This window comes from Ips typographus, linkage group LG1, assembly GCF_016097725.1.
Source record: "Ips typographus isolate SLU linkage group LG1, UJ_Ityp_2.0, whole genome shotgun sequence".
In the NCBI taxonomy this organism is placed as follows: domain Eukaryota; kingdom Metazoa; phylum Arthropoda; class Insecta; order Coleoptera; family Curculionidae; genus Ips; species Ips typographus.
The window spans coordinates 2211764-2225245 of NC_138422.1; the positions used below are offsets into that span (position 1 = coordinate 2211764).

Here is a 13482-nt window from a genome sequence, read left to right on the forward strand (position 1 = left end):
TTAGATAATTTTTAGTAGTAAAAAATGAGTTTCATGCACAATACAATCTTTGTCTTGATTTCCGGACTTTTTTTAGTTCTTGAATGCCAGTTTCAGACACTCAACCAGGATGGCAGTCTGAGAAAGCGAATCCTAAGACCATTCCTAGTAGTAAGGCGTTTACTACTACTAGGTATTCCTAGTGTGTGGCGTTTCTTTCGCTATCAATATATTTAGGATGTTGGAGAGGAGAACCCTATCAAATGCCTTGGTCAAATCGATGAAGCAGACATATGCTGGTGTATTAAATTCGATTGATTTTTCTTTTAGTTTTTTAATAATGAATTTCTAGGTTCTCCCCCCATATCAAACCAGACACAAAACACCTTTAACACAGAAAATATAATGTATTTATTTATGTATGACATAATGTTGCCAAGTTCATTTGATACTCAACTAAATGGATGAGTTCAGATAAGCTTCTGGCAACATTAGTATTAGGTTTTCTGTCTTTGTTTCGCGCATACAATTATCAATATCATTTACACGGTTTATCTTTTACCACACCTGTAGATGATTATATTTATTATTATTTATATTATATTACGATTCATAACATTGTTTCAGATGACTGGAAAACGATCGAGGAGCTTTAAATGTGCCGTCCACCACAGAGACCGCGAGGTTTCGTCCGAGAACGACTTTCATTTGTTGTTGGTAGAACCTCCATTGTTTCGTAGGTAAGTTGTTCCTGGGAACAGAATTAAAACTCCTTCTTTGAAATTAAATTGTTTGCGATGGCGCCACTGGTACACCACTTAACATACGACAAATTTATACAAAAATATCTGGAAAAAAAAGCAGAACAACATCGGACAGGAAATTCGACGAACGGAAACAATCAAAAAACGACCGCGGCGACAAGGGAAAAGATCGACGGTCTGAAAATAGAGCAGACGACGCGTTCGTGATGCATTCTAAATTTGTGTGTTACAGTTGAAGAATTCGACAAATTTTTTCGCTTGCAAATCTTTTTAAATTTTTTCTAAGTTCAATACGCCGGCAATAAACTCACGGAATTGAGACGCCAAAACCAAACGCGTGTCTTTCGACAAACGGTGCGAAAACGTGATTAATGAGTCGATAAAAACATCACCGCAACGTATACAATTTACACGTTTTTAATGAAAAACGGCCTAATTTATTGGCTAAAAATAGGTGCGGGGGGCTGCACAAGGTCGATCCAAATTCCTTTACACCAATTTTTGTGAAAGAAAATATACTACTTTTGAATGGAGCCAGATGTGGAAATATACCATTCCAGAGAAAAATCATTTTTAGCTTGAAAATCGGCCACGGTTATTGACAGGTCTGTTCGTACAGGCAATTTCAAACTGGTTTCCAACTGAAAATCGGAAATTGTTGGTTTTTCTTGATTGAATGCTCACGTGACATTGACATTTTAATGGCCAATAGCTGGACAAATTCCTCTGATTATTAGTCGTTCTGCGAACAGACGTAACATAACCAATTGATGAGGGTTATGTTTGTCCTTCAGTGTCATTCTTGAAGTTTTTCAGTGCGGTAGAGCAACCGGTCCACAATGTCAAATTATTATCCTTCAACCTCTATTTTACCCTCTATCCCTGTTACGATAGTTATATCATTCGAAAATTTTGGCCGACAAAGGCACACGTTATTCGAGTGGATTTTCTATCATCAATTTTCTGAACCTTCCACGTAAGTACTTAATTATGACTATTTGCCCCAAGAACGCAGGGTCGTCTGCATTCATACTCATCTGCTCTCTGTGCAGTATTTGCGTAAATCACGAAGTCACTGTGTTGACATTTTACGCAAATGCTGAACATGGTGGACTTATCATTAGTGAGCAGGAAAATGTATCTTGTCCACTTAAAACATTTTGTGAATTCTTTTGTTCATTTATTTTGTGATTTTATTTTTATCTTATTGCTGTTCTTAACAAACTGATCGACCAATCAGAAACCAGCGAAAAATCGAGTGAGTTCTACTTAATATTAATACTAGTGATGGGTAAATTACCGGTAAAGTAATTATTTTACTTTACCAGGAAAATTTGACCGGTAAATTACAAATACTGTGTTTTTGGCAGTTCAAAACTTGATACCCTTTTTCTCTCTAACTGTATCAAATTTTGTATTGTTTTTCCAGGTTATGGGATAAGATTTTAACGAGGATCCAAAAAATTTGATTAAAACAATACACTTCTTATTACAAAAGGGTTTTACAAGTGATTTTGTCCCTGATTGTCCTTTAAACCGTAAATTTCAGACCACAACTTCAACTGATTTAAATATTCGTTGATCCAGTTTTTCCCAAATAACTGGTAAAAGTTACAAAAAATGTGCAAGAGACCAAAAATGTTTCTAATCAACTCTTTAACTCAGCACCGTAAGTTTGCAGGACCGTTTTTGCTTCCAGTATACAGGATGTGCAAGAAAATTATGGTGGTTCACTATTTTTGTCACCCTGTACGAAATTTTTAAGATTTTTTACTCTACCTTACTGGAAAGAGGAGCTCCAGACGGTTAATTTGAGTGGTTCAACTTCCCTAAACTCCCAAAAATAACTGAGTTACAGGGTGTTCGAATTTGAAACTACAATTTCAACTGATTTGAAAATTTGTTGAACCAAACCAGTTTTTCCTAAATAACTCGAAAACGGTGAAAGTTACAAAAAATTTGCAAGAGACAAAAAATGTTCCTAATCAACTCCTTAACTCAACACCGTAAGTTTGCAGGACCGATGTTGCCTCCAGTATACAGGGTGTGCTAGAAAATTATGGTGGTTCACTATTTTTGTCACCCTGTACAACATTTTTAAGATAGAATTTTTTACTCTACCTTACTGGAAAGAGGCGCTCAAGACGGTTAATTTGAGTGGTTCAACTTCCCTAAACTCCCAAAAATAACTGAGTTACAGGGTGTTTAAATTTGAAACTACAATTTCAACTGATTTGAAAATTTGTTGAAACAAACCAGTTTTTCCTAAATAACTCGAAAATGGTGAAAGTTACAAAAAATTTGCAAGAGACCAAAAATGTTTCTAATCAACTCCTTAACTCAGCACCGTAAGTTTGCAGGACCGATCTTGCCTCCAGTATACAGGGTGTGCTAGAAAATTATGGTGGTTCACTATTTTTGTCACCCTGTACAACATTTTTAAGATAGAATTTTTTACTCTACCTTACTGGAAAGAGGAGCTCAAGACGGTTAATTTGAGTGGTTCAACTTCCCTGAACTCCCCAAAATAACTGAGTTACAGGGTGTTTAAATTTGAAACTACAATTTCAACTGATTTGAAAATTTGTTGCACCAAACCAGTTTTTCCTAAATAACTCGAAAATGGTGAAAGTTACAAAAAATTTGCAAGAGACCAAAAATGTTTCTAATCAACTCCTTAACTCAGCACCGTAAGTTTGCAGGACCGATGTTGCCTCCAGTATACAGGGTGTGCTAGAAAATTATGGTGGTTCACTATTTTTGTCACCCTGTACAACATTTTTAAGATAGAATTTTTTACTCTACCTTACTGGAAAGAGGAGCTCAAGACGGTTAATTTGAGTGGTTCAACTTCCCTAAACTCCCAAAAATAACTGAGTTACAGGGTGTTCGAATTTGAAACTACAATTTCAACTGATTTGAAAATTTGTTGAAACAAACCAGTTTTTCCTAAATAACTCGAAAACGGTGAAAGTTACAAAAAATTTGCAAGAGACCAAAAATGTTTCTAATCAACTCCTTAACTCAGCACCGTAAGTTTGCAGGACCGATCTTGCCTCCAGTATACAGGGTGTGCTAGAAAATTATGGTGGTTCACTATTTTTGTCACCCTGTACAACATTTTTAAGATAGAATTTTTTACTCTACCTTACTGGAAAGAGGAGCTCAAGACGGTTAATTTGAGTGGTTCAACTTCCCTGAACTCCCCAAAATAACTGAGTTACAGGGTGTTTAAATTTGAAACTACAATTTCAACTGATTTGAAAATTTGTTGCACCAAACCAGTTTTTCCTAAATAACTCGAAAACGGTGAAAGTTAAAAAAAATTTGCAAGAAACCGAAAATGTTCCTATTCAACTCCTTAACTCAGCACCGTAAGTTTGCAGGACCGATCGTGCTTACAGTATCCAGGATGTGCATGAAGATTATATGGATTGACTGTTATCGGTCACCCTGTACGCAATTTTTTAGATAGAATTTTTTACTCTACACCACTGGAAAGAGGATCTCAAGACGGTTAATTTGAGTGGTTCAACTTCCCTAAACTCCCAAAAATAGCCGAGTTACAAAAAATTTGCAAGAGACCAAAAATGTTCCTAATCAACTCTTTAACTCAGCAACGTAAGTTTGCAGGACCGATCTTGCCTCCAGTATCCAGGATGTGCATGAAGATTATAGGGATTGACTGTTTTCGGTCACACTGTATGCAATTTTTAAGATATAATTTTTTACTCTACTCCACTGGAACGAGGAGCTCAAGACGGTTAATTTAAGGTGTTCAACCTCCGTGAACTCCCCAAAATAACTGAGTTACAGGGTGTTTAAATTTAAAATCACAATTTCAACTGATTTGAAAATTTGTTGCACCAAACCAGTTTTTCCTAAATAACGTGAAAACAGTAAACGATACGAAAAATTTGCTAGGGACCAAAAATGTTCCTAATCAACTCCTTAACTCAGCAACGTAAGTTTGCAGGACCGATCTTGCCTCCAGTATCCAGGATGTGCATGAAGATTATATGGATTGACAGTTTTCGGTCACTCTGTACGCAATTTTTCAGATAGAATTTTTTACTTTACACCACTGGAAAGAGGAGCTCAAGACGGTTAATTTGTGTGGTTCAACTTTCCTAAACTCCCAAAAATAACTGAGTTACAGGGTGTTTTACCCCTCATTAATTAATACTACTATAGTATCAATCAGTGGTGCTCAGTCTTTCGGACAAGTGTTCTTGACACTTGGTGAATGGCTTTTAGTTCAAATAATATTGCACCACTTTGCTCAATGATGGAAAAAAAGCAATAAAATCAATACTAAATTGGTAAGAAAACCGTCTAACGCTAGACAATACTAAAAGGGTGACAAAACCGATGGACATCAATTTTGTCAACTAACCAAATGGATAGTTTTCTGATAGAATCGAGATCAGTAAACCAGAAAAACTAGTTAAGACACTAATTTGTTGGAAACAACGCAAGAAATTCGAAAATCACAAATAATTCATAAATTTTTAGTATCTGATACATTCTTTTTTAGTTCTGGATATTCAGTTTTTGATAAAGAGAAACATACTTAAATCAAGCTTAAACAGAATCGTCTACATAAAACGGGCGAGTTTATTTTCGGGATTGAAACGAAAAAAAAGTGGTGTGAATGAGACGATCTGAGCACGTTGAGCTCGTTGTTTTGGATTCGACCGTGTCCGATGGCTTTTTGTTTGTTGTTGTTTCGGTTAATTTAGTAGCTTCCTTTGAGGAGCTGCAGGAACTTAAATGAGGCGCTTTATACACTAATGCTGATGGCGACAAGGGCCGATGATTTTCCCGTTTTAACGTTCAGTGTTTCTCTTTTTCAGGATGGTCACCATAGTTGCGGACGAGTTCCTCACGGACGATAGAGACAGAAAGTATTACGCAGACCGGTATACATGCTGCCCCCCGCCGTTATTTATCATCATCATCACCCTAGTCGAAGTAAGTGCATAAACAGTTGATGAAATCAACCAGGAAAAACGTAAAAATAACCTGAAATGTGTGTATTTAGAGAACAGCTGGGTGTTAGTTGGGGGTTCTTAAGGTAACTAAAGTATAGGAAGTAATCAATCGTAGCTCCCGTGCCGCATTTGGAATTTTTAGATTTACGGAAATCCAGATGCTGTGCTTAAAGTTTTAGGAATACCATTCGTTTGTTGGGTGTTCGTATAGTCGAAACTTATTCGGAGTTATGCGGAAACTCTTTTAAACCTGAGCACGTGCTCAATGTTTCCACCTTGACGACGTCTGTCGGTAAACATTTACCCCAAATTTGGATTCTTTTTGCTCTTAATCGACTTGGTAGCATATGGTCGAAACTTAATTAACCAAAAACCAGTTGGTGTAGGGTGTTGCATTAAGTCGGGGAAAGTTTCCACTGAAACAACATCTAAAAGGAAAAATGCTCGGAGGCTCTACCCAAAACATAAATCGATACTCGAGAGCCATGAATTATTCCCTCCGGGTTCGAAACATGCAAAGGAACATTCAACTTTTATATTGGAAACGCCAATTTAATAATAGTCTCGGAGTTGTCTGCGGTTTAAAATTCCATTAATTAGTAAAAAAATCGCCGCTATTATACCACAATTTGCGTTAGCAAACTTGGGTTCAGTGCCTCTTCAAATTGGTTACGACACCTGTGAAATTTAATTTGAAGAAAGTCCCATGAATCCCTAGTCGGTAATAAACAGTTGAAAAAAAAAAACGACCATTCACATTAATGGTGTAATTACTCGTATACTAGGTGGTCTTGTTGAAAAAAAAGTTACTCTGCGTGTATTCTATATTGTCATTTTAACAGGGCAAAATTACTATGTGCAGAAAAGCTTTAAGAACTTGTGTCTTCAAACAGCTGTACATATAAAATTGCTGGAGTAACAATGCATTCAAGAATGCTGCATACCAAACATATAGTAGCATTTATAAAGCGATTAATTGCAAAATAAACTAGTTAAGCACGTCCTTACAACAACTAATGAAGAACCGGTCCAAATGTAAACAAACTGAGATTCTCAAAATGTTGTATAGGTATTTACAATTTGATCGGGGTGTACAAAGTCTGTTTTCAAGTGTCATGTCAGTCTGTCACAGCTGTCACGGGCAGTGCAACTGTCAAGATTGCCTGCAATGGCTGAGTTAGTTGTTTGACTACAATTTAGGTAAAACAACCGCAAAAATTGTATTTTATAGTTTCATGGTTGAAGGTTTAAGGACCGTTTACACCTAGGACTAGGTTTTAATTTGACTTTATGAGACTACTATTATGAGATTTTGCACATGATCTGTCACAGTCAAATGACAACTTAATCTAGGTGAATCTTAGGGTGTCCTTAATTACGTCGGTGCAATCCGCCATAACAGTTGTGAGATTGCTACATATTTACGCTGTTATTTGGCAGCTGTCACATGCAGTGCAACTATCAAAGCACTTTGTTAGTATTACCAGCATTTTGAGGTATTACGAGGCATTTATAAGGCATTTCATAGAATTTTGAGACATTGACTGTATATTTCAAATTATTATAATAATTTACCAATTTTTGCAACATTTAAACTACATTTTTAAGGTCACGTGACTGTTTTTGACAGGTGTCAACTGGACTTTGTCTGGACCAGTGTTACAAGCTCTAAAATTGCATAATTAAAGTCACGTGATGGGTCTGTTACAATTTCAGCTTTTACAACTGTCTAAAATAGTCTAAATTTAATTTATCAAGTTTTTAAAATTTAAACCACATTTTAACGGTCACGTGATTAATTTTGACAGATATCAACTGGCCTTTACGGTGGTGCAAGCTCAGAATTGCATTATCAACGTCAAGTGATGTGTACTTTGCAATTTAAGTCTTTACAACTGTCCAAATTTTATTTATCAGTTTTCCAAAGTTTAAACTGCGTTTTGAATGTCACGTGACTGTTTTTGACAATGTCAACTGGTCTTTACAGTGTTGCAAGCTTAAAAATTGAATTATCCAAGTCACGTGACGTGTATTTTGCAATTTAAGTTTTTACAACTGTCTAGATTTCATTTATCAATTTTCCAAAGTTTATACTGCGTTTTGAATGTCACGTGACTGTTTTTGACAATGTCAACTGGTCTTTACAGTGTTGCAAGCTTAAAAATTGAATTATCCAAGTCACGTGACGTGTATTTTGCAATTTAAGTTTTTACAACTGTCTAGATTTCATTTATCAATTTTCCAAAGTTTAAACTGCGTTTTGAAGGTCACGTGACTGTTTTTGACAATTTCAACTGGTCTTTACAGTGTTGCGAGCTTAAAAATTGAACTATCCAAGTCACGTGACGTGTATTTTGCAATTTCAGTTTTTACAACTGTCTAAATTGAATTTATCAATTTTCCAAAGTTTAAACTGCGTTTTGAAGGTCACGTGACTGTTTTTGACAATTTCAACTGGTCTTTACAGTGTTGCAAGCTCAAAAATTGAATTATCAAAGTCACGTGACGTAGTTCTTACAATTTTACCACTGTATAAATTTAAAATACTATAGGCCTGTTTGCAGAGAAAATCTCCAACTAGTAATCAGAGAAATAGTTACATCCATTGGCCACAAGTCAGAAAACGTCATAGTCACGTGAGAATTCAACCAATGAAACTTGACATTTACTGTCAATCAAAGTCACGTGACGTAGTTATTACAATTTTACCACTGTCTAAATTTAAAATACTACTTTCAAATGTTTCTTTTAAATGCTAGGTGTCTTTATTTGACACGTGCTAACTTGGTTACTATGACAGTTAGAAGGTTCGCTTAAACGTCAAAATATAACCCGTAATTTCAGACAATCGTACAAAAAATATTTTAGTTTCTTAAAATTTGAAAAAACAGTCACGTGACCTTAGAAAATCAATTTTAAGCTTTCGGCACAAGATCCAATTAAGTGTCAAAATTTGGAAAAACCTTTACGTTGTCACCTAACCTAACCTAAAAACTGTCACGTGACTTGTCTACTTCTCGCTTTAAATAGAGTTGTACTATTTTTGAAATTTTTAAATTCTAATCTTTTTAAGTTCCTTATCAATAATTTCCATCGAGTTGGTTACTTCCGCACCAAGCCCATTGACCTAACAAAACATAACATAATTAACACATTTAATAAGCGCGAGAGGAACCAGTTTATTTTCTCATGAACTTACCGGAATTGTTTCTAAAATGGTCGTTCATATTGACGTTAAACGTGGGAAATTGGACATTCAGCAGGTGTACTACAAACGTATCCTAATAATGCGGTTTTTGAAGGTGAAAAGTGGCCGACGTATTACGAAAGAAAAAATGGTAAACAAATTAACAAGAATATGTAAGAACCGCCAAGACAAAATCGCCCATTAAGTCGTCAGGCGACTACTATACTTACTTGGCTGTTCTAAAAATATATTATAAAATCCCAGTTTAATAACTCGAGCAAACGGCAATTATCACCGTTGTAATTGGCAATCAACGGAGAACGAGCGTCGATAATTGGAAGCGACCCCAAAACACCCCTAAACAAGAAACAACTAAAATGGTGGTTTTCATTTTATGTTTTTTAGACTGGTGCCAGAGTAAAATCAATCGTTTTGGCGGAAGCCCCTTTATAAAGAGAAAGGTCGTTAACACCAGACGGACAAAATACATGAAAGTGCATCTTTTCGGACACGTTAGGACCCTAATTCGGTGGCGAAATAGGGGAGGATCGTGGATAACACCGTCAAATTTGGGGCGGCGTTGCCGTCTACAATTTTTGCCAAGAAACTCTCTCTCGTTCCGACCTCTACGGATCCGCTTATCAGACATAAGAAAGATTAACCTGAGCAGTAACGAGGATTTTTCCTAGAGCCACTCTGGAATGTGCGTAAAACGGCAACAGGGCGCACAAGGGGGCCCCAGCTGCTGTTTGCACGCCGGTCCGGCCTTTGTTTCGCCCCGATATCGCTCCGTCATGGGGATCGTTTTGTTTTTGGGCCTTCTGGAAGCTGCCTCGATTAAGTCTAATTTGTTTCGTGCCATTTGCACGGGTATCGTTACACCTTGACTCCCTCCTCTTGTCGATCTTGTCGTGTAGCGGCAACAAAGGAAAATTCGACCTGGGGGGGTTGGCAGACAGTGCACTGACACGAAAATTACATTTTCCCGGAAAACAGGAAACGTTTAGTAGATTACCCATTTCGAGCAAACGTTGCTCTTTACTTATTCACAGGGAAAGGGTAAAGTTGTTTTTGATGATGATGATCACTTCATCAGGAAGAAGCACCAACTGTCAAATGACGTTATGAGCTTTTTTATGAAATTGTAAATGGTTTATTTATCTGGGAATGTCATTTGTTGTTTAAGCACGAAATTCGTTTTAGGTCTAACCAATCAAAATGAACAACAGAATGTCCTAAACCACTTTGGTTAGACACAAGAATTGTGTTGTTGACTGATAAATGCTTAAGTCTGAAACACTCAAACGGTATCAAAACGTAAAAACCCAGCAAATATGACCCATTCTATAATAACTAATAATTATTAATTACCGAGTATAAATAATGCGGACAATATGTATACGAGACACACCCACATTATTATGCACGCAGCAGTCTGGTTTTAAATGATGTGAACTCTCTTCATCGTTCTCATTCAACTCGTATTATCTCGAACAGAAGAAAAGTAATTACAATTCTGTGGGAAATGCATGCACAATTCCTAGTTGGCGACTTTCTCAGCGCGCGAGTGGGCTCGGTTAATAAGAAGGAGTAATGAAATTGCGGTTTTTTACTCTACAGGGTGATCCAGTTTCAAATGTCAATAATTCACCATTTCATAGCCAATTAAAAAATAAGTTGACATGCATTATGTCATTTTCCTGAAAAATGCGTCCCTGAAAAAAGGAAAATACAGTCCTTCAAATTTCTGGTTTTGGAAGATTTTTCAAAAATTACAGTTTATTTTAATTTCATTGTTCACGATGAAAAAGAAATTATCTCTTATAGTAAAATTCTGATTTGAAACTTCGTTTATGAGATAATTCAATTATTACGTTCAAAGACCCAAAACTAACCCAACCCAACTTAAAAATTGTCTTGGAAATGGGAAATAGACTTAAGAAGCTTAAAAAATTTCGTTGTAGCCAGTTTTCATAGTTTCCAGACAAACTGAAAGACTTTAGTTTTGAAAATTGACTTAGAAAAGATAAAAATCGATTTTAGAAGCTTAAAAATTGCGTTTGTAACCAGTTTTCATGCAAATCGGGAGACTTTAATATTAAAAAATTGACTTTTAGACATAAAAAACTACTTTTTCTAGAATTTTTTACTACAAATCTATACCTTTAAACCTTAAAAATTTACTTGAACACCAAAAGGTGACTCTGAACTAATGAAATGTGACATCATAAGCTTAAAATTTGCATTCGAAGTAAGTTTTTGAAATTTGAAGACAAATTTCTATATTTTGACATTAGATTCATGAAAATTGTCTTAAAAACTAACTATTTGTGCTTTTTACTTTGCTTTTCATTTTCTTAGAATTCTGGACTATTTTTAGTGCTTCAAAACTGCTTTCAGCTTGGAGTTTCAAGACATCTTCAGCAAGTTATTGAAATAGCAAACTTAAAAAACAATTTTTACATTCTTCATAGACTTAAAATGGCATTTCAAACTTTGTCACTATTAAATCGACTTCTAGACACCTCAGTGCTAAAAATTCGAATATTTCTTAAAAATCTAGACTGGTTTTAGTGCTTTAAGGCTGTTTTCAGTGTCTCAAATCGAGTTTCAAGACTATCTTTACAAAGTTTTTGACTTATCAGGCCTAAAAGCCAGTTTGTACATTGTCCATAGTCTTGAAAATGTTATTTCAAGCTTCTTCACCAGTAAATTGACTTTTACACTCATAGGTGCAATAAATTGTAGCATCTCTAAGAAATTCAGACTGTTTTTAGTGCTTTTTAAGACTGAAAAATCGACTTTAAGACTATTTCCAAAAGTCAAGTTTCTTCAGTAATAAAAATAAAAAAATTTGGTACCAAATGCTACGATATTAGTCTTGAGAACTAATTTTTAGAAATGAAATAGTCCGAAAATGTAATTTACTTCTAGACTTGTTCCAGTCCAGAAAATTGAATTGTACACCAATTAAAGTCCTGAAAATAGACTTTTCCAGTTTTAGTTCTTGAAATCCAGTTTCAGACACTCAGATGGCTCACCAGGATGGCAGACTGAGAAAACAAATTATAAGACTATTCCTAGTAGTAAATAGCAAGTTTTTAGACTATTCAGTGCAAATTTGGACTCTCACAAGTCTTGAATGTTCAGTATTACACTATAAAACGATTTTTTAAATTGAAATTTGGACTGTATCTTCCTTAGGAAACGTTTTTCAGAAAAATGACATAATGCAAGTCAACTTATTTTTTGATTGGCTATCGAATGGTGAATTATTGACATTTAAAACTGGACCACCCTGTATAAAGCAAACACAATAATTAAGTTGCCATGTGTGATTAATATAATTTTTTTTTGTTCTGTTACAGTTAGGATTTTTTATCTACTACTCGGTTAGTACGGGAGAGCTGAATCCTGCGGGACCTGTTCCGACCGAATCCATCTTCATTTATCGTCCCGACAAGAGGTTGGAAATATGGCGGTTTCTGTTTTACATGCTGCTGCATGCAGGGTAAGTTTAAATAAAGAAAAATAATATAAAAACAAATTATCAGTTAAAGCACAGTGTTAAAACGTTGTCTCTCCCATATCGTCTTGAACGTTGTAAATGGTTTAATGATTTTATCCAAAAATGTAAACATTTATGTGTTGCCCAGCCGTAAAATGCAAATATTTTGAACTTAAATATTGATCAAGAGAACACGCTCTCCATAAAAAAGCAATTGTTGTTCTAAATTGTAAAGTCGGCTAGTTTTAACCGTATAATAAATTCGGGATGGTTTTTGAAGCTAACCGGTCGCTAACTTATATAGGAACTTTCCTCTGCTCTTGTTTGTTTAAACTGGCTAGTTATTTAGAGCGTTTTAATAATACTAAACGCCGTTGTTTACTCGGCGGTAAGGTCTAGTATCAGGGTCTTGTTTGGTTACTTATGGAAAAAAATTAACTGAAAAAAAAAATAGCCAAAAGACACACACACACTAAGAAGAAACATTATTAATTTTGTTTTTTTTGTACAGATGGTTGCACTTGGGTTTCAATCTGGTGGTTCAACTTTTGGTTGGTCTACCGTTGGAGATGGTGCACGGTTCCGGCAGGGTGGCACTCATTTATGTGGCGGGGGTGGTAGCTGGGTCGCTGGGCACGTCTGTCTTTGACACTGACGTTTACCTGGTGGGAGCCAGTGGCGGCGTTTACGCTCTATTGGCAGCGCATTTAGCCAACGTTCTGCTCAATTACAACAATATGCAATGCGGCATTTTGAGACTGTTTGGAATATTTGCCATCGGTAAGTTGCATTTTGATGATGTTCTATGTCCAAAAATAAGCCTTTAGTTTGCTAGATACCGCTTTATATGCGAAAAAAACTTCATTAAGAAGAAAATATAATCTTTTAATTATTCACCAAATTGTAAAGTTGCATATATTGATAAAAGTGACGTACACTTACAGATTTTACAACGTTTGCCAAGTCTTTCTTGAAGATCAACTAATCCTCGCACACGATGCATAGCAAATACATGCAGGCCAACTAATCTCGTTTAACTGATCTCGCTTA

At 35.7% G+C, this 13482-nt stretch overlaps 1 protein-coding gene across 1 annotated transcript in view; it reads left to right on the plus strand.

Moving 5' to 3' along the window:
• The window catches only part of stet (rhomboid serine protease stem cell tumor), a 108000-nt gene that overhangs the window by 92535 nt on the left and 1983 nt on the right, over positions 1-13482 (plus strand). Inside the window, exons 4-7 of the mRNA XM_081992101.1 lie at positions 607-719; positions 5600-5717; positions 12293-12435; positions 12944-13212. Of these exons, the coding sequence (XP_081848227.1) occupies positions 607-719; positions 5600-5717; positions 12293-12435; positions 12944-13212 (643 nt within the window). The remainder of the gene's footprint in view (positions 1-606; positions 720-5599; positions 5718-12292; positions 12436-12943; positions 13213-13482) is intronic.